General features: G+C 45.2%; 1 protein-coding gene across 12 annotated transcripts in view; it reads right to left on the bottom strand.

The window, feature by feature from the left end:
* UNC80 (unc-80 homolog, NALCN channel complex subunit) overlaps positions 1 to 22,172 on the bottom strand; it is a 127,547-nt gene that overhangs the window by 72,824 nt on the left and 32,551 nt on the right. For 5 of the 12 annotated variants that reach the window (XM_054069739.1, XM_054069744.1, XM_054069740.1 and 2 more), the window contains exons 14-22: positions 21,868 to 22,014; positions 19,845 to 19,992; positions 18,215 to 18,363; positions 16,132 to 16,298; positions 14,775 to 14,876; positions 13,250 to 13,464; positions 12,344 to 12,450; positions 10,710 to 10,869; positions 5,964 to 6,136 (exon numbers count right to left, since the gene is read on the bottom strand). In XM_054069739.1, the coding sequence (XP_053925714.1) occupies positions 5,964 to 6,136; positions 10,710 to 10,869; positions 12,344 to 12,450; positions 13,250 to 13,464; positions 14,775 to 14,876; positions 16,132 to 16,298; positions 18,215 to 18,363; positions 19,845 to 19,992; positions 21,868 to 22,014 (1,368 nt within the window). The remainder of the gene's footprint in view (positions 1 to 5,963; positions 6,137 to 10,709; positions 10,870 to 12,343; positions 12,451 to 13,249; positions 13,465 to 14,774; positions 14,877 to 16,131; positions 16,299 to 18,214; positions 18,364 to 19,844; positions 19,993 to 21,867; positions 22,015 to 22,172) is intronic. The other 7 variants (XM_054069746.1, XM_054069750.1, XM_054069747.1 and 4 more) reach the window with 5 other exon arrangements.

Raw genomic sequence — 22,172 nt, 5'->3', positions numbered from 1 at the left:
CCTCGTTTCCATGCTCCCCTGTAATAATTTCTTTCATAAACCATGTAACTGCTGAAAAGCAGAAGCGTGCACCTGACACACCCAAATTTTCTTCTCACCTAGTAAGCACAAACAGCAGCACAGCCATGTGAATCCTAACATTTGTCATGTTAAGTTCTGTTTGGGCATCTTGGGGGTGAAAGCATCAATGGACACTTGCTGAGATTAGGAAGAGTGCTACCTTGCACTTAAAACCAGCAGATATGGAGAGTGAATCCATTACTGACATAAGTCAATCAAATCTCACTTTTTGCCCAACTCAATATCTGGCAGCTGAGTTTTGAAGCGATGGCCTTGGACTATATTCCAGGGGAAAATCCTCCTGCTCCTAGCTTGGAGGAGCACTTTTCTTTAATGGCAGAAACGATACTGAGTCTATCTCAGCATGTATTAAATGTCCCAGCAGGATTTATGTTAGAGCAATAAAGAAACTTTCAAATACATTCAAAAACTGGACGCTGTAATTTGTTTCCTAACAGGCAGCTTGGACTCAGGAAGAAGCGTTCTTCCCAGCAGTCTACAGCTCTGCAGAAATAGCATCTTTACCGCCATGGAAAGTGACTAAAAGCAACTGTTTCTCCTAATTTCCATTTAATTTTCTTCCTCTCTTCCTGCAATTTTCAGAAGTGAAACCCCCTGTGGCCAGCAGGTTCTAAAACCAACAATCCAACAATGTCCACAACTCACACGCTGGCTTGAAAAGGTTCCCTAACACGGATTTCACAGAGCACAAATGCCTATACTCCACACATTTATGGCCTTAATGAGACAATTTAAACAGATGAGGGGAGGTTCCTCACCTGTGGTCCATAAATAACAGATGAGCCCCGAGACCACAGAAAATGGCCTGAGGTCAGCCCAGGGAATATTGTTAAATAATGCCTCCGAGAATGCTTTAATCAATACTGAAAGTAACAAATTTTGGACCAATGCTGCAGAAATTTGCAAACTGATTTAAGAATTTCTGTACTGCAGCTAAACTTATAGCCAGAAATTACAATTAACGGGACTGAAAAGAGTCAAGCCTTTAGGGGACTGGCAAAAAATTTAAAAAAGGATGATATTTTGTCTATATTAAGAGGAAAACGTGTGTTAATTGTTTCCTAACACCACATTCTGGGGTAGCTTTTTGCTCATATTTTATTTCAATGTATAGCCCCAGCATGACAAACCATGACGAATTACTTGTTGCTCACATGCAGTATGGAATAGACAATAGGTGAGGATTTTATTCTGTTCTTCTCACAGACTAAAACCTCAACCAGACCTGGAGGCATACATGAAAAAGTGAAGCTCCAGCCTTAGTTTAGTCTCTTCCTGGCACAGCTCACCATTGTTAAAGCCACAGATTCCAAGCAGATAGGAATCTTGTAAAGACAGGTGGTGTAAACACGATGGAAGCAGTCAATGAGTGTAAATAAACTGGGATACTAAGTACCATGGAAGCACTCACTGACTTAACTTAAACTGGGATATTAAATACCATGGAAGCACCCAATGACTTCACCTAAACTGGGATATTAAACATAGTGGGAACACTCCATGACTCTGAACTGGGGTATAAAACATCGTGTAAGCACTTGACGACCCTAAACTGAGATATTAAACATCATGGAAGCACTCGATGACTCAAAACTGGGATATTAAACATCATGGAAGCACTCAATGACTCTAAACTGGGATATGTAGGACAGGGAGGTGAAGGGCAGGAGGGGTGCATCCTGGAGCACAAGACCCAAATTAGAAATCACTGAAAAGACCTCCTGCAGGAAGGAGGACTTTCTGAACCCCGTGGGGCACAAGCTCACTGTGATTGCTTACCTGAGGCTCAGAGAAACCTGAAGCAGCAGCAAGAGAAAGATGAAGATGTGACAGAATGGACAGGGATGGATTCACACCACAGAGAAACACATCACAAATGGAGAGAAATGAATCAGGCAGGCGAGGCATAGCTGAAAAGAACACAAGTTACCATGGTCACTGTCAAAACTTAACACAGCAGCAACACCCTCACAAGCCTGCCCATGCCTCAGAAACTATCCACAACTCCACTTTTAGCATCAGACCTACTGTATGGCTTTGCCTTTTGGAAAGCGGTCTTGCGTTGCATAAATTGACTCGAATAAGAACCCACCACTTCCTTAGCGGCGTTTCAAGTACTCCCACTGGAGTTTTTAAACAGATTTGTACCAATGACAGCAAAAGCAAGGATATAGCTGGGAGGCAGCAAATACAGAACGGATTCAGTATTTCACAGCAGCTTATTATTGTTCGAGTACAGCTGATTCTGCAGAGTTCTGTGACTGCAGAACATTTAGGTCTAGTTTGGTTTTCAAGGATAATGAATTTTGCAAGACTCACCAACGAGTGGTCATTTTCTCATGCCCTTTTTTATATTCTGCAAAGCACTCGGAGAAAAAAAATCATTTCCACTGGTCTCTTCAAGGAAAAAAAAAACCCAAACCAAAATAGCAACAATCTACTTTTAGTGTAAATAAAGTAAATCCAGGTACTGTCAAAAGCTGCTGACTGGGTAGCTCTGCTGTGCTGAGCCACAAGGTAAGTCTGGCATGAGGAGTAGCTTAGCAAGTATGGGAGGACAGGGGAGTAAATTTTTAACCAGTGTCGAGGAGAACCGCCTCAAAAATGTTAGTTCAAATTTCTCTGCTTATATCTCAAAATGGTCAGCTCTTCATTTCTCTTCCCATCATCTATTCTGGGGACCTGTTTGGAGCAATCTCCAATTTCTTTTCCTCCTATGGACAAATATTCCTCCGCTGGAAACAGGGACATGGGAAGAACAGAGCCTGCCTAAGACCCTTGGTGACATGGAGTCAGGACACGGGCAGGTATTCCAGCAGCTGAGACTTTCCTCTGCCCACACAATACTTAGAAGGTCATTGTGCTACTGTGGCATTGTGGCATTTCAACAAGGAGAAGAACTCCCACATCTTCCTGGAGAAGTGTAAGTGTGACAGGTGTCACACACTGCTAAACTGGTCCAAGGAAGGCTTCCATTTCCCCACCAGAGTCCTTTACGCTACTTTAATTAGGCTACCTTAGGTGACATCTTTAGACAATGCTAGTTTACTGGAATCCTCTGCAGAAAGTGGACCACAGACTGAAATATCATATTTCTGGCCTTCCAACCTCCAAAGTTCCTTTAAAAGGGAAAGAAAATCAGTTTTATTATTTTCAAGTCTGGCTTTGAGCTGAAACTGTCTGCAAGACATCATCAGTTGTCACTGAATGTTTGCAAAGCCACAAAGTGATGGCAATTCTACAAAATCCACTCAAGGATGGATGCTGCTTCAGGGCAAATATGTTAACTACCTCATTTCTAGACCTAAGGCAACACTCTGCCTGATATATAAGTAAATCATTACCTCCACGAGGATGCAGCCTCTGTTTCATTGCTCTAAGTTCTTTAAACCACTGTGGCAAACCTAAATAAACATCCAGACTGATCAAAGATCTTAAGTTGGTAAAAAAGTGGAATTCTCAAAATCTGCATGAAAAAGTACGCTTAAGAAGTTTATGAAAGAACAGAAACAGAAGCTGTTTGCCTTTTCATTTTTTTAGAGGTTGCCATAGCAACCAGGCTGGATAAAATGACTTACGAAGCTTTAATTTGCATCAAACCTGATTCAAACTTCAAAAGGCTGAAAGCAGGAGTTAAAAACCCAGAATATTTTATGTTGGTTGTGCTCTGTTGACACAGAACGTGGGAATTTTCCGTAACAGCATATGGAATTGCCATTAAGGAACAGTGAGATGACAAGCTGTCATCTTTGAAACCTGCAGTGCCAGAGCTTCCTTAACTCCCAGAGATCTCCAGTTCTTTGTAGACAAAAAGCTAGCTGAGCAGGTACTTGTAAGGCATCTCCCAAGCCTGTAATTAGAACAAGACTTATAGAATGAACACTTCTTTCTTCTTCAGGTTCAGACCCTCTAGAAACTCTGATACCAAAGCCTTCTGCATCATTTAGCAGAAAGGAGACAAACTCTAGCGTGTAAAAGCCACCAGTGGAAGCCAGAGCAGACATCTCCAAACAGTTCACTCTGACCATGAGCTTTCACTTGACTTCATAGACAGGCACAAATGAAATTGGTCTGTGTAAACAGACCAATTAAGCATCTGGCCAGTGTAAACAGTAAACAGGACATCTACAGGCAGTAGGGACGAGATTGCCAACCCCCTGCCAAACGCCCCGTTGTCTGATTCATTAGCACACAGAGCAGCACGTCCTCAGAAGGATCTTAGAGACACACTTGACAGCAACGAGCTCCTTCCTGCCCAAGCACCTTATATTCCCTGCATGAGTATAGAATTCTTCAAAGCCTGGCAGCCCTGAAGAATGAAGCTGTCTTTGTGCAGCACACCTTACTGTCTCCCCAGGCCACTTTCTGAGCTCACTGCAACCACTTCGGACTGAGAGAGCATGAGATAGACCTCTCTATCAGCCACCGCTTCCATAGCTTCCAGCCAGGGGGCCAACGCCCAACAGGGGGAGTGGGAAGTAGTAAAGAAAACACCTGCCTGCTGGAAGAACCAGTCCAAACAGTAGAGCTAGATGTGAACTGAGCAACACAAACTTTGGGCCAATATGAATGCAGACTCGCTGGGATCTGCAGCCTGAGGGTGCAGGGTTAAGAAAAACGTATAAAAGCACAGTGCACAGAGTGGATCATCCCCACACCAACGCAGCAGACAAAGCAGCACAGCTCAGGGCATAGCACTAGCAGAACAGGAGAGTCCATGAGGCTGGCATCTCCAGCAGCGAGCAAAACAACTGAATATGAGTACAAATTGTGTGACAGTCAAAGAGGCAAGAAGTAGGAAGACAAAGGGACAGAGAGGATGTGGCGCTTCGAGAGCAGTGGCTTTCAATCTTTTTCAGTTTGCAGACATCCAAACGCTCATAGAATCATGGAATGGTTTGGGTTGGAAGGGCCCTCAAAGCCCATCCAGTCCCACCCCCTGCCATGGGCAGGGACACCTCCCACTGGATCAGGGGCTCCAAGTCCCATCCAACCTGGCCTTGAACCCCTCCAGGGATGGGGCAGCCACCGCTGCTCTGGGCAACCTGGGCCAGGGCCTCCCCACCCTCGCAGGAAAACATTTCTCCCTAATATCTCACCTCAATCTCCCCTCTTTCATCTTCCAACCATTTCCTCTCATCCTATCCCCGCATTCCTCATGGAAGGAAGCAGAAGAGCCCTGTGCAGAGAAGTTACTGCTAACTGGCTGGCTTTTCATAGCTGTCTGTCCCACCCCTGTGTCTGTCTGACCCACGGGCTGAAGGGCACTGCTTTAGAAATGGAAGGCACTGGTAAAAAAACAGCAGCTGCAAGGAAAAGCAGCAGGATACAGAAGAGACACTCAGCATCAGGAAAGAGGGATTAAATTATGTAACTTCCGTGATTTGCATCTGCAAATTAGCACTATCTGCTCCAAAAGCATGCACGCTGACATCTGAAGCTCTTTCCACTGACTGGCTCTGGTGACTAATAGTTCAGTGCTGCCTACAGTATTTATAGCCCTGTCAGAGCTCCTGAGTGGAACCACACTGCCTCCCCAGGGAGTTATCCGGTCTTCAATCCTTATCTTGTAGGTTATTATTGACAGGAGGAGCAGAAGCAGAATGGCTGTGAGCAAAACTTGAAGCCTGACAAGAAAAGCTTTGCATAGCAATAATCTAGTCATGGGGAGCCACAGAACAGAAAAAGATCTGTTTTGTCCGCATGCTCACGCTGTCGCAGATGCTGAAACTCCACCTAATAACAGCATCACGGGTGGGCATCGCTGTGATGCTTTACCTGCTTTCTGTGCGGGCATGAACAGCATCAGTGAACGACCAGGGACCACCACGTATGCACATGCTCTCACTCAGCAGGTAAAAAAACACCGACAAAGGACTTACAAGGTCTAGGGCTGCTGCCAAAATGGAGGCATCAGGGATAGTGCCTGGTTCACAGCAGTTCAGGAGGAACTGAAAGCGCTTCATGCCTTGGCGGATCGCTCCCAGGTTCACAACATTCTTGGATTTTCCTCCTTCTTGGTTGGAGGCCAAGTGATCGTCAAAGCTATGGCAACCTAAAGAGGTAAAGAGTACAGAGGGGATGCAGGGAGGGGTAGGGAAAAGGGAACACAGTCTCTCACCAACAAAAAAAACTGTCACAAAACCCCCGATGAGTACAGTCTTGGTTTAAATCCCTTCCTCACCTGGATGTGCTAGGCTGAAGATAACAGGGGCATGTTTACAATAGTCATGACTTCTGTGAAACTGGTACACAGCAAACCAGATTCTGATCTTGGTCATGTCGATGTCTGCCCAAAACAATTCCACTACACTCTGTATGGAAGCACGGGATCTACTCCAGCATAGGTGGACCAGAATATGGCCCTTCCTCCCCACCTCTTTAACAGAGAACACCATGCTTACTGCCCATTTTTCCCTCAATGATCTCTTTTCTTACTTCTCTACTGCCTCTAAGTTTACCTTAAAGTGGAGCACGCATAAACCCTATTCCTCATGTTTTAATTTAGTAATATATCATCTGCCAGGACAGAAAAATTGGTAGTAAATATTCCAGGTGTTCTAGGAGGAAATCAAGCACTGTCCTGTTTTTAGGCATACGCCTCTGCAGTTACCATGACATCCAACGTGAAGCTGGACTCAACTCCCAGGTGTCACCATCATTGCAGCCTCTTTAGGGGATGGAAAGCTCTCTAGTGAGAGTTCCTTTGGAATAGGAAGCTAGCGCCTTCCTTCAAGCACAATTTTAAACTCCATGTATTGAGTTCACATGATAAACCAACTAATCCCAATGCAGACTGGAACAAACTCAGAACACAGAAGATCATTGCACAGTCAGCACCCAGAGTTGAGAGAGTGGTAGAAAGATACAGAGAAAACAGGAAAGTCTTTTCAAGGCCAAGGTGGCCAGTCAAAACAAGAATAATCTGGGCTTTTTGTCTTTATCCACAATATTCTCTCTGTTTATGCATGAAAGTACAAAGGTTTACAGAATACTAAAGGATAGAGCACTGAAAAAGAGAGCAGAGAGCGGAGAATTCAAGATTGGCTTGAAACAGGGATTAGAAAGACAAGAGGCAAAACATCAGCTCTACAGGACTTTGTGACTTCTTCCTCAGGGAAGAAGAATGGCTGAAAACTCAAAGTCCTTTTGAGATGGCACTCCCCAGAATTACTTGGAAAGTACTTATGTACCACAAACAACAGAAAACCAACAATGTTGATCTTCACTTTTCCCCCTGAAGATAGAGGTAAAATGAATTTCCAGAGACTTCTTTACAGACCTGGGGTTTTTCTCTCTCCAGTGAAGCTGTACATAGTTTTCCAGTAAGCAAAATATTCCTACGTTGGGAAATATTTCATCAAAATGGAACAAACAAACAAAGTAGAAGCAACAGGCAGAACATTTACATAAACAAGCAGGCACAAATACTCTTTTTTCCAACTCCTCCAGTTTCCTTACAGCCTGCAGCACATTATCTGAGCCTGGTGTAACACTAATTTATTTGAGGAACAAATATTTCTTATTCAGGGCCCTGATAGGGCTACGCCTGAAGGAGGTAAAGAACAGAAATTTGACTTTCTGATACAGAAAGGCATGTCTAAGGTGTCTCCCAAGCTCCATTATAAAGACCTAACAGAGACTTTGTCCATCTGGGCTCGGTGGCACTACCTACACTCCACTGCTACAGCTCTTTGGAGCCCCAGCCTTCTGAGATAATCCTTCAGCAGCAGCTGATGGCTGTTCTCCACCACGCCCACCCTGGACCAGCCTTGCTGTAAGCAGGGGAGCCCTCACCAGTTTCATGTTAGTGGGACTCAGCTCTGCAGATCTCCCCCCATGAGCACAGAACATTTCCTAAGACAGGAGGATACTGGATGCCCAAACTCCTGCCACCCTTGGAGAAAGCGTTTGCTGCACTTGGCGTGTGCCTGGAACACCCTGGCAACTTCTACGGTCACTCACAATGCCTGAAGGAATGTTAAGGGTCTCATGTCAACATACTATACCTCCCTTCTGTATATATGCCTAGTATAGGTAAAAAGATCATCAAAATAAACATTTTTTATGCATGAACGTGCATGTATTTATGTGTATATATATGTATACACATGCACACATACAGATACACACAGAGGTACGCTTACATACATATCCAACACAGAATTCCTAGCGGTCTGGATGACAGATTGCAATGAAGAGTACCATTTATGAATGATGCGACAAGTTATTCTGCATTTTAATATCAATTTTTTGACTGTAATGCATTTCTCTTCTCTCCATTTTCTTTCAAATTTGGCCTACCATGTTAAAAACCCAAAAACACAAGAGGAACTATCCCATGGAAAAAGCATGAGCAAAGAAACAGCATCGCATCATGAATGGCAAGAATGGGAAGGCAGAAACAGGTTCCAAACCAACGCTTTAGGGTCAGACCCTGAGGGATTTCACAGTGGGCCCATCCACCTTCAAGAGGCTTTTATCCTCTTCTCCACAAGCACATAAACCCTGCTGATCTTTGTGGAAGATACCGAAGCACCGGAAATTTGAAGGCTCTCTGTAACGCTGCTGTTCTACTGTGTTACAAAGGTCTCACGCTGATTTTGCTACGCACATAGACACGCAGGCACCTACAACTACTCTACTATTTAGGCTAACAGCAGGTGGCTTTCATCGTGCACCAGAGAGCCTCGCAGACACAGTGCTACAACTCCCTCGGCTCTCGCATTTTGCTTTATAAACATCCTCCCTGTGCTTCAGTGAGCGACCGGGCAACAGCCCAACCCTCCCCATCACTGGACAATTTGCCTGTTTCTCATTCTAACATGCAAGGGTCTCTGTCTTCGACCCACTGCATCATTTTGATTATGGTATTTCTAACGCATATGTCAAAACCAGGCATATATCATGGCTATCTCTTCTCTCACAGGCATGCAAAAGACATTTTAAGTTCTCTTTATTAATTACATAAATTTTGATGTTGTTCACAGAAGGCTGAAGAATGGACAAAACTTTCAAAGCTCAAAAAGCCAGTATTAAGGTGTCACCTGAGTTTTGTATAGACAGAAGATGTGCCACACATACTGGCCCTCCCAGGGCCAAGACTAAAGCCATGCCACTAAACCAAGCACAGGGGCATTCTAGGAGAAAAACAATCCTCAGTGGTATTAAAGCAGCATTAACAAGATATTAAAAAAAAACTTATTTTCTACAAGAAAACTTGAAGGACAGCTCACCTAAGCAATGTAGAAACAGCTGCGTCTGCTTATGAAGATCCCACTGCCGCTCATATTTTTTGTTCCCAGTAAGATCTGGGAGAAAATGTAGGGGAGGTATTTCACACCTACTTCAGCACAAAATAGTGGATGAAGGAAATAAGGCAGTTCCTTCCATCATGGGGTGTATTCACCTTCATCTACCCAGCTACGACAACCTGCTGGGCTGATGCCGCCTTCTTGGCAGGGGTTGGAGCTGGTACTGGATGATCTTTAAGGCCTCTTCCAACCCACAGCATTCTACTATTCTTCTAAAGGAATGATACTTTTCACCTAGGAGCTAGTTGGAGACCACCACCAAGGATTCTGCAGTGGTGGAATGATGACGCCTCCGAGATACGCCCGTACCGCTCTCGTATCGCCTTGCAGGCGTTACACTGCAGATCTGGGACAGATGACGGTGAAATACGTACAATGCAGCGTCCAAGTGTAATGTCACAAAACAAAAACATAATGCCAGAGAATGTCATGTACTATAAAGCTACAGAAATGACGGTGAAAAATATACTCCTTTTTGCGTGTTTTTGGGAGTCAGTTGGGGTTCTCTTGAAAAAAGCAGTAACAGAACTTCAAGATACAAGGTTGTCTCCCTGACAACAAGGATGAGCTCTGTGCTGAGGACATGAGCATGGGAATGGCTGCATGACATTTCAAACCAGAATATATCGTGACTTTGTGTTATTCATAAAGGCTCTTCTCAGACACTGCTGATAGTGAAAATGCATTGCAATTAAATATACTTTTGTGGAAAGGAAAAGTGGTGTTGTTATTACTATGTTGTGCACTAAGAAAAAGGGACAGCATCCCTAACGGATGATATGCAGACACCAGACATGCAAACACAGAAGAAAAGAGATAATTATAACAAGGTTTGTGTAGGGTTTTCCATTTCATCAGTGCTGATCTTTGCTAAAACTGTCAAATGGTCACAAACTGGGAAAACAAAAACAACCAAACAAAAAAACCTGATGGAACACCCATTGTTACATTACACGATGAAAGATTTACACACCTAATTTTGAGCTGAATAAGTGCTTTGAAGCAAGCATTATTTTTTCAGGTCTGCTGATCAAATTCAATTTGGTTTATAAAGCCAAAATGTTGTATTTGCATAAATTTATTTGTATAGTCTTAAATCGACTTCACTAGAGTTTTTTTTCTAAATCAAAATAAAAGAAAGAAGGGAAAGAAAACAGTTACATAGACTAAAAATGTTGTAGAAGGCTAGGATGAATACAAAACTATGGAGAAAGCAGGAAAAAAGGGAAAGGGGTAAAATACAGAAAGAAAGAGGTTAAAAAAAAGAAAAGATAAAAAGAAAGAAAAAAGGAGACGAGAACCCTGATTTCTAACCATCTTTTTCTTCTGTGTGATGAAGCTTGGATGGGTGTCTTCGGCAGGTGCGCCATTTACCAAGACGCTTGAAGAAATTCTCCTCTTCATCTCGGCTGTTGTCCAGGCCACCTCCTGGCCCCCCGCCTTCCGACAGCTTCACCGCGCTGGTGAACTTCACCTGTGCAAAGAGAGAGAGTCGAGTCAGGCTGTGCCCTACCACCACCTCCTGGTTTTCCTCGCTCAGGCAGTGTTCTCGCTTGAGTCAAAGTAAAATTCATTTCCTAACATCAGCTCAGCCTCGTCTGAGTAACCTCATTTTCTGACAGCTCACTGCATGTGTTTCAGATAGGGTTTCTCTCTAGCAGTGATCACGCAGGGCACCGGGATGCAGAGAGGCCATGGCTTACATTTATTCCATAGAAACTAAGGCCATCCTGGAGCTGGTGGAGACACAAAGGGAAGGAAAAGGGCAACATCTGCAGGGAGGGGCAGACAGGAGAGGTGACTCCAAACTGACCAACACAGTATTCCATTCCTCTTATGTGGGATAAAGCTGAGGGATCACGAGGGTCTCGCTCTCTTCTTCGACATCCAACATCCAGTGAGGACCTCGTCTGTCTGGTTGCCCCCAATCCCAGATCCAGTTCTGAGCCCAGCTCCCTCCTAGCCTGGGACTCTTTTCCCATCCCTGCTCTGCAGCATCTGTGGTGAAGTAGTCATCAAGGGGTGGGGAGACAGAATTTCATGTATTTGTAGGTATTTTATTGTTTTGTCATCAGTAGTACTTATTACTATTATTATTATTATTTCATTAAAGCTGCTTTAGTTGCAGTTTCCAACCTACAAGACTTTTTCTCTCTTTTCCCTTTCCCCTTCCCCTCGTTGAGGGGAAGAGAATTAGGAGTCCAGCTGCTCAAGTTTAGCTGCTGGGGCTAAACCGTGACAGACATCAATCATGCACCAAAGGGTTCTAAACACGACGGATCACCACAGAAGAACGAGTGGGGCTGCACAGAACTATGTATGCTGAAGCACTCCATTTTCTAAGCTTTCTGCTTAAAGGATTGGTCTTTCACAAGATGCTGTAAAGGCACAAAGGAGGAAGGAGAAGCGTGACCGGCAATTCTACCTGGAGCATGTTGGCAGAGCCTGCGTCTCTCTCTCAGTAAGCCACAGCAGACTGACAAGCACAGGGTAGGTTTAACCTTGTCTTCACTGTGAGCCACAAAAGTCACAGAATCATGGAATGGTTTGGGTTGGAAGGGCCCTCAAAGCCTATCCAGTCCCACCGCCTGCCATGGGCAGGGACATCTCCCACTGGATCAGGGGCTCCAAGCCTCATCCAACCTGGCCTTGAACCCCTCCAGGGATGGGGCAGCCACTACTGCTCTGGGCAGCCTGGGCCAGGGCCTCCCCACCCTCACAGCAAAACACTTCTCCCTAAGATCTCACCTCAATCTCCCCTCATCATATCACTACAGCCCCTGATTCAAGTCTGGTATCAAATCCCCACTGTGCTCTACTCTGGAGATTTCTGTGACTGAATCTGACTGGCCGCAATATCCATGTTGAATAGAATGTTTCCCTCGGCAGCCAAACCCAGCCAGATCCCGTCCTTCCAACCTCTCCACAACCCCGTCTGACACATTTACCTTGGAACTCTGCCTGATGAATGACAGCCGGTCGACAGAGCTGATATCTAGGAGATCTTCTACCCCATCAGCCAGGCCAGAGAGGGAGGAGCGCTTCAGCCAGTTCCCTGTTGCAGAATAAGCCACTCAGGACAACTCTGAAAATGCTTCCAAGCAGAATTCATTTCTTATCGATTGCAGTGTATTTCGCCAAAGCGGCCATGCCAGGGTATAGGCAAAGAGGAGGAAAGGGGAAGGCAACTTTTCCATGTTACATGCATTAACTACCACGCAAGGTTGGGTCCCGGCACTTGTAAAGGATTCCTCGTCTATCAAATACCTTTTGGAATAATTCTCTGCTACACAGAGGAACTATGCCTGTAAGATTAAGCTACCAGCTACTACTTCGGAGACACTGATTCCATATTTTATTTTGCCACAGATATTCTGTTACCTTTGGCAAATTGCTTATCATAGAATCCTACAATGTCCTGAGTTGGAAGGGACCCCCAAGGACCATCACGTTCAACTTCTTTTCCTGCACAGGACAACCCCAACATTCACACCGTGGAGCTGAGGGTGTTGGCCAAACCCTTCTGGAATATTGTCAGGCTTGGTGCCATGCCCGCTTCCCTGGGAGATGTTCCAGTGCTCCACGACTCCCTGGGTGAAGAGCCTTCTCCTGACGTCCAATCTAACCCTCCTCTGGCATCTTCCTGCCATTCCCTTGGGTCCAGAGAGAAAAGCTCAGCCCCTGCTCCTCCTCTAAGCTTCCCTTGGGAGGACAGCTTCTCATCTCTAAGCTTCCCTTGGGAGGACATACAACACACTCGGACAGCAGGGAACTGCGCTGCGATCTCTCTTAAGACAGATTTATCTGTGTTTCTCTACACATGCAATATGTATATAGAATAGGAAGAGACATACATTTACCTATGGGGAGTTTGAGTTTCTTTCGAAGGGAGATCCGTCGGGAACGGGAGCGGGAGCGCCTGTCTGTGGTGGTCCCGGAGTGTGCAGTGGTGCACTCAGATGTGTCCTGCTCAGACTGACTACTGGTATCGCTTGCTGCGCTCTGTGACTTGAACATCTTTCGCCAGAAGTCCTTGCGTCCCAGAACGGCCCCTTGGATTTGCTCATCGCTGGAAGAAAAGGGATGCAGAGCGTGAATTGCATTTGAGTGAAGTCTGGATGCTCAGGGGAAGGAAACCCCCCCCCAACCCCCTCCTGACCTCTCTGCTTTTTGAGCTTCTTTCAGTTTGAATTCCAAACACACTCTTCTCAGTGGGACATAATCAAGTTTGACATCATGCTCAATACTGTTTCGAGGCACAAATAACCTTCTTTTCTACCCTGAGGAGCTTGTCCACTGAACAGGTCATTCCAATTTTTAATTTCTACACATGAAGAAAATCCTCTTCTTCAGATCAAAATGACTCATATCGATAAGAGTACACTGGTGCTCTCTACAAGCACGTGTAGAGAGAGCTTTGGAGATCTTTTGGACATCACAACAGCCAGGTGTGAGCCTGCTGGAGCCACAGTTCTCTTTAACATGGAGACAGCATAGTTTGCTCTACTCTTGTGATCTCCTGTGGCTGTGGCTGGGCTCCAAGCAGAGCAGCTTACTGCAGTCCTGCAGAGCAGCGCAGGAGTTTGTGGAATCCTTGCAGTTTCAGTGAGACTTTGCAGGCTCGGTTAATGCAGGCAAATGCATAATATAGAGAGAGCTCTGGGCTCTTGTACAAGCAATGTCATCATACAGGGCATCTCAAAGCACTTTAAGAAGACAGATGGGTGTTCGGAGACAGACAATTTAAATGACTTGTCCAAAATTAGGTAGGGACTAGTGGCCAGTTATAAAATTCTCTATAGCTCTTAACAGTATCTATTATTGCAAAATCAAATGGCAGAATTCTCTGGACAACAGACACTTCCAACATGCAATGCCTAACAGCATATTGCTTCACACATTAAGAAAGCTGAGAGCACCTCTGCTGATAAAGGAAACGCAACAATCCTTGGAGACTGCATACCCAAGGTCAGTCAGGAATGGCTGGCTGTTGGGAGGTAGGAAAGGTTTTAGCACCAACGTGAAAGTTGAAAATCGACAGAATGATTCCCCCAAAATATAAATAAAGCAAGGGGAAGAGCTGCAATGATATCTCTGAGGTATTGAGACTATTCATGGCTATGAGGGCACACAATATTGACAAATCTACCACACTGTGATTTGAAAATCTCTGGTGGTTCCCCCATCAAAATCACAGGGGGTCCAGTTGGTAGTATTAAAAATAGGTATTGCCTGGATGTTATAAGCAGCTCTGAACAGACGCTCAATGCATTTGTTGTACCATCCAGACAGAGAAGTCTTTGCTGCCCTGCCCATTTGTAGTAACGCCAGAAAGAAGCTGGTGGCAATAACGCATTAAATAATTCAACATTTACTTACTGTTCTGGAGTTTGCATTGGGCGGCTGGAGATGTAACTACGGCATTCATCAGGGGCAGTGGACGCCTGGCCTTTGTCAATGATGACGCTTCCCACCTCGGATCTATGTAGACAATATAAATCATCAGCTAAAGCCAATGGATGGCCCATCTCACCATCACTGACACGGAAAACAGCACTGCTTTGAAACAAAGCAGCTTCAGAGATGTACTCTCTCCAGCAACTTCCTGCTTCTACATATGCCTTTCATAGAATCATACAATCGTAGAATCACAGAATCACTAGGTTGGAAAGGACCTTTGATATCATCAAGCCCAACTGCGCTTGTCCACTACCGAACCAGATCCCTGAGCATCTCGTCTGTCCATCTTTTAAACTCCTCCAGGGATGAGGACTCCACCACCAAACTGGGCAGCCTCTGCCAGGGCCCAAGAACTCTTTTGGTGAAGATATTTTTCCTAATGTTCAATCTGAACCTGCCCTGGCACAGCTTGAGGCCATTTCCTCTTGCCCTATCACTTGAGTGAAGAGCCCAGCACCCACCTCAGCACAATCTCCTTTCAGGAGCTGCAGAGAGCGATGAGGTCTCCCCTCGGACTCTTCTTCTCCAGGCTAAACAACCCCAGGTCCCTCAGCTGCTCCTCATAACCCTTGTTCTCCAGCCCCTTCTCCAGCCCCTTCCCCAGCTCCGTCCCCTTCTCCAGATGCACTCCAGCCTCTCAATGTCCTTCTTGCAGTGAGGGGCCCAAAACTGAACCAGGATTCGAGGTGTGGCCTCACCAGCACTGAGTCCAGGGGCAGGATCACGAAAAAGGTATCAGCTCTTAGAAAAAGGCCATGGCTTTTAAGAGTTTTTTAACTCTATTAATCCTCCTTCCCAACATTTTAATGTGACAAGCACCAAAGCACAAGCTAAAATGTCTTTTTGATAAAGAAGCACGTCAGGACTTGACTTCTTCTGGGACCTGTTTTGCATACCAGGGTTTACCTATCAGAGAAGCAACACTAAGGACATGATGCACATTAGAAGCAATGTCCACACAGCATTTTGGAACTGACACTACACTGCTTATTTTTCTTAACCTTTCCTCGTCCAAGTTTTTCCATTGCACTGTTCTCTTAGGTCTCACTTACAGGAGCACTTTTTGCTGCAAATCTCTTACTATCTCACTAAATTTTAAAGTTCATTAAATTTTAAAGGAGACTGCTGTGACCGTATGATTCTGTACGTTGGGAAATGACACATGCTATCAGGATAAAACACAAAAGCCCTTGGACTTCTGCATTTCTCTTTGGTGCATGTAGTTGACCAGCCACATGCAACTCAGTTATTTGCCTCCTCCCTCCTAGACACCCACCTTTTGCTTCCAGAAGGTTTCGTCTCTTGCTCAGTTTCCTCTGTTTTTTTTCCGGGTACTAATTTTTCAGCGCTGTCCAAGAGGGCACTGAGCGCCACTCTGCGAAAGACATTCCCATGGGCCTCCTTGATAAACTGGACCAGCTGTCGGATATCGCAGTACAGGCCCTGAGTAGCAAGACATTATGAAGAGGAAAGAACTCAGCCTTCAGTTTATGGCAAAGCAGTGAGGATCAATTGTTTCTAAAGGTACTTCCACAAGTTGTTACTTCCTCTGGCTGTTGTGCGATACACTCTCCACGTATAGCTCCATATACTCTCCACATAAAGCTGGAAACTATTTAGTGCACTCAGAAGAAGCAGAAAACAAGGAGCATTATTGTCAAGGACCTCACTCTGCAATGGACTAAAGCAGATGTGGAGGTATCAAAGGCTAAAACAGCTGCAAGATGAAGGAGTTGCAAAGATGACCTAAAGCCTGTTTTATCCCATTCCTTTAAATGGCACAAAAAAAGCCAAATGAAGGGCTGTGGGGAAAGAATGCAAAAAATTGCATGTTTTGTTTCAAAACCTGAGGGTGTCTTGGGATTTTTCTTAATTATTTTAGAGCTCTACACCACGGGGAGAGGAATGACTCACTCTGGCCTCAACCCACTCCTACACTCATGGCTCTTTTTAGTTCTGAACACTCAGACATATCTGTGATTTAACATATCCCCTCTGTATTTGAGCACAAGGGGGTAGAGGGAACAGTTTTACAAGGCCTCGTTTTTGATCTATGCAATTTCCTGAAAGGTCTTGGATATGCTGCAAATTCCCAGGCAGGAACCGAAGAGCCAGCTTTCAACAAAAAAATCCACTGAGAAAAAAACAATTGGATCTGCACACCGATCAAGGCTCTTTTTCATAAGATATTGAACACAAGATTGACTTCAAAGAGTGATGCAGCAACAAGGAATGCTCATATATACTCTGCATACTACGTTCTCCATGTAGACACACTTAAAGAGTGTGTCTTTAAAGAGAAGACTGCATTTAGAGAGAAGTTTCACCTTACACACTGGCTAAAATAGGGTCCAGAAAGATATATAATTTATAAGGAAAATCTACATTTAGTGATCCTAATCCAGGTCACAGAAGCACAGAATGTCCAAGGTTGGAAGGGACCCACAACGACCATCAAGTCCAGCTCCTGTCCCTGCACAGGACAACCCCAACATTCACACCGTGGGGCTGAGGGTGTTGGCCAAACAGTGTCCAACAGCAGCGCATGGTTTTCTGCATCCCACCACTTAATCTCTGCTGAGAAAAATTCCAGGGGAAGAATACCCGTAAGAACAAGAGGATCTGGACACAGACTACTCTGCTGGCTTAAGACATTACTATTTTCCTTCTCCCTTCCTCTCACAGAGGACTGATGTCCCTTTAGTTGGATTTCAGTGCCTTGACAACTCTGCCATAAGATGCTTCTTGGTTGCTTCCATGAGAAAACCTTATTTCCGATTATAAAGGAGGTGGTTTGAGATCAGTTGTTAGATTCTGCACCGGTGTGGAAGAAGAGAGCTCATGTCATTCATTCTGCTGACTGCTCTGGGGAGACAGCACGCAGGCAGCAACCAGCGGCATCTTATTTTCCTCCAGGGGCTTGGTAAACTGAACATTTGTCTAAACCTTGGGAAGATCCACGAAATTGGCATTCAGTAACTCACACACTCTGCCACAGGTGGGTCACATCCTTAACCATATAAACTGGCTTTGACTTTGCTGAAAGCTGATTTATACTGGCTATGGTCTTGTTTATTAAACTCTTACTCTAGACTGTGCTACTAATTGATTTGGGGAAAAAAAACTCACAGAAGCTGCTTGAACTGAGAGGAAAATGCAATTCAGAGTGCAAAACTTTTATCCTGGCCTAGTTCCTGGGCAGGCATGAGAGGTGGGCATCCCATTTACATCAACTGTGACTGCGTAACTCCCTACACTCATGAGATTTGTTTAAACTGAATTAATTCTTCACTGTAAAGCCTTGCTGGTGACCCCCAAGGGTCACAAATAACTTTGTGAACAAGAGATCAAGCGCTTACCAGGTTTTCTGGGCTGTGCAGCTCGTGTGTAGTGGAAGCACAGCGAGTGATCAGCGATTTGAACATGGCACTCACAATGATACCTTCTACGCTCTGGGCTGTAGACTTGTTGTCCACCGTGGTGAAGTTATTCCCAAATCCAGCTTTGTCTGAGAAATTCAAATAGAAGCAAGACCCCTTGTTAGAAATTACCTAAAGCAAAAAAAAGATGGCTTAAAGACACCTCTAAAGGGATTTAGATACATGAGACAAGGGCAAGCCCCCTCCCCTAGTTCTCACATTCCCATCTCACAAAAACAAAGCAGAAGGAAAGGGTGAAATAAATGAGAAGGATAAAATCTTCCCAGAAATAGTTGCGGTGTGAAAAAAAGATTAAAAACATCAAGACCATTCGGGCTTCCTTTTATCCACCCCCCTCATTTAGAGATGCACAGAATAAGGCATAAGATTTCAATAGTATCTCCAGGTTTTCTATTTACTGTTCTAAAGGACAAGAGATGTTTGGTTAAGCTGAAAAGTGAACATACTTACGAAAAATCTTCTGAACTAGAGGAATGCTGCCCTTGCAAGATTCATAAGGAGACCAAGCTCTCAGAAAGAGTCAAAATATAATTACATATTTATATAAATAAAAGAAATATCCCCGTTGCACTAGGTGAGAGAAAACATTTTGAAAAGCCATGTGAGCTGCCACACTTCAAAGCATGAGCCTGTCAATAATTGATGAATACTTGGGGAAAACTTCTATCTTCTTTCCAAAAGTCCGCTCTATAATACTTGCTAATGCTTTGCCTGAGATCAGAGGCAGGCAAAGAGACTCGCCAGACTTCCCAAGTGCCTCAGAGCAACCTTTCCTACCCTGCGAACAATCACAGTTCACTTTTGTTGCCTGCGGTGACCACGCACGTTAATGTCTGGGCATTCTAACAGCACCTGGGGGAATTCTCCTAACTAAGAATAAGAAAACATATACCTATACACATATATACATAGACACATGCATACACGCTCATAATTTGCAGGCATGTGCATCTGTGTGTTCATCTTCTTGTTTATTCCATCTGTTCCTGCTCTTTGCTGCCTCACCTGAGGCACCACAGAAGGTTTTAATGCTCAATTATGTCTCTCAGAACAAACCCTGGATTAAACAGGCCGTTCCAGCTGGCGCCTGGTCAGGTCAAGAAGCAGAAAACTTCCTGCCTGAGGCACAGTTGAATGAGAATACCTTTCTTAAATCACTGGGAACAACAGGTAGTATGGAAAGTGAGGTTTTCCGTTTCAGGTGCCTTGGGTGGTGCAAGATCCCTGGGTGGTCAAATCAGAAGAGATCATAAAATCATGGAATGGTTTGCGTTGGAAGGGACCTTAAAGTCCAGCCAGTTCCAACCTCCTGACACGGGCAGGGACACCTCCCACTGGATCAGGGGCTCCAACTAATCAACTGGATCAGGTAGATCCAGCGTTCCCTGACTCACACCAACAGAGGATATGGTCTGTATGCTCTGAGGACAGTAATTCACAGCGATGAGATTTTTTTCTCTTCTAAAGGAAAGGAAAAAGGTGTGGATTCTTTCTGATGGTACAGTTTAAGAACACCCAAGTGAGAGTTTCTGACGCCTCCTATACTTACTGTCAGTGACTGGCTCCATGCAGAATCCCAGCAAAGCATGCAGGAAATCCACCACATTATTGAGAGAATCCCTGTTCACATAATCCCTCATGGTCTGCCGGAACTGCATCTTATCCAGTTTGTACAGTTTTGTGAGGCAGTTCTGAGCCTGCAACGATATCCATCAAATCACATCACATCACATCAAAGCACGTGCTTGAGTTTTGCTAACAGAAGAAGGGTACTTTCTGCCCTTCTTTGCCAGTGCACTGCTGTGCTGTCTAAAGGAACCTCCCCTAGGAGCCAGAAGTGTCGGGTCCTCTAACAGAAGACACTTTCACCTCTGGAGCAAACAAGGAGACAGTGCCGAAAGGCACCAACAAGGCACCAGTACAGGTGCTGGTGTTTGGAGGTGGTGGTCAGGTCACTGCTAGTCATGTCTTAAGGCCTCTCCTCCTCTCCCCAACTCCAAGGTTAAATCTCTCTGAATATGAATGAAGTAGGAATGTCCCACATCAGTCAAGGCTGACTGCCTTGGTGTAATAGGTTCTTACCCTCAGGCATCTGACTTCCAGCTTCTGGCTCAGCCCCAACCCACTAGATTCACCTCTACCCAACTTACATTACACAAAACACTAGCTTTTTATTTAAAAGTTATTAATCGTCAACTTCTTATCACAAGAATATCCACCCTTACCGGGACACCATGCAGGCTGGAGCAAGAGAATCTGAAAAAGCAGTTCTATGGGCAATGTGAACTCTCCTGCTAACCTACACTAGGGTGCTTAACTTCCCAGGAAACTCAGACACGTGATTGTCCATGCATTCAACACGAATGGTGCATGCAAAGCAGTTTGGCCAGACAAAACGCACAGAAGACACAGCAGACGTAGACGGGCAGGAAAATCTCTTCCCATAAAGACCTCAATTCAAGGAGTCTGATAAGAACCTTGGCTCCAAGAAACCACTCATTGATGCTTAATGTCACGTACAGGCCTACAACTAACATGATGATGAATATGGTTCCACCAGTGCTCTCTGCAGAACCTTTCTCCTGTTACAACCGGGACTCTCTTATCCTGTCTGGTCTCGTTGAGTCCAGAACTAACATTGCTGCTGCAGTGTCCTCAGTATGTGGCAGTCTAGCTACCAGAAGGCATGATACAGAGGCAGCCAGTGTGTCTCTGAGCCATCTAGTTCAGATCCAGAACCAAATTAGACTCTGTTAGCATGGCTCCGGCTAACCTTAGCCATGGAGAAGCACCTGGCTCCCACCAACACTATAAATTCTCATAACAGTCATCAAAAATGTTCCCTGCCGCAAGCACGGAAGGTGAGGAGGAGGCAGGTGCTGGAGAACGCCTTTGAAAGGCTCCCATCTAACAAGGCATCAGACTGATCTTAGAGAGTCAAACCCTTCTGGATGAAGTCAGATGTCTGGCCTACATCTGGGCACTTTCCAGTGCTTCATCTTCAGCAGAACCAAAAAGATAAGGAATCAGCCGTGAGCATCCATCTTGCTCTCCGACAGGCTTGCCACACACTCCGACACCTGCAAGCGCAGCACACCCCAGCTATCAGGAGCTGGTGGAGCAGCCCAGCAGCAACCAGTCATAATCACCACTAGGGAAGGTCGACATAACCACTCCTTAGACTTCTGGATTCAGGCACGCAACTCAAAACAGCTGCACCTCTTGTAAATAGCGTACTCTGTTGGGGTACGGTCAATGTGAAAAATCACTTACACCAGCTCACGCGGGGGATTTGCTCCCAGGTATTCATCCCTTCCAAAACAACCCACCCACTGGGGTGCTCAGAAGCACCTTGGGACAAGGATGCGCTCTTAGCAAGCCCCAGGGGCCGGAAGGTAACAGGAGAGCTGAACATCTGCTACAGCTGGGCTGCAACACAGCCTGTGAGCTGGGGCAAAGAGCAACACATTCACTGCCAGTACAGAGAAAGCTACAGAGGGGCACACAGCAATCTCAGCAGCTGATGTCAGAAGTACAAGGGGGGACGCTTTAATGAGCTTTAGTTCTCTTACATTCTCCCGGAATACCTGGTGTCTCAGGCGATCGCCAGAGAGCCCTCGGTGTCCTTCTCCACAACCATAGGCACAGCCCAGGGACTTCACAATTTTGATCAGCATTGTGAGCGCCAGCCTATGGGTGCTGACGGAGGGGCCTTCGTCCTGGGAGTCAGAGGGAATTATAGAATCATCACTAGGGTGGAAAAAACCTTTGAGATCATCAAGTCCAACCGTACCTGTCCACTACTAAACCATACCCCTAAGCACTTCACCTATCTGTCTTTTAAATACCCCCAAGGACAGGGATTCAATCACCTCCC

This window comes from Cuculus canorus, chromosome 6, assembly GCF_017976375.1.
Source record: "Cuculus canorus isolate bCucCan1 chromosome 6, bCucCan1.pri, whole genome shotgun sequence".
In the NCBI taxonomy this organism is placed as follows: Eukaryota; Metazoa; Chordata; class Aves; order Cuculiformes; family Cuculidae; genus Cuculus; species Cuculus canorus.
Note: the sequence above shows the minus strand (reverse complement) of the source record. Positions and strands in the feature narration are given on the sequence as shown.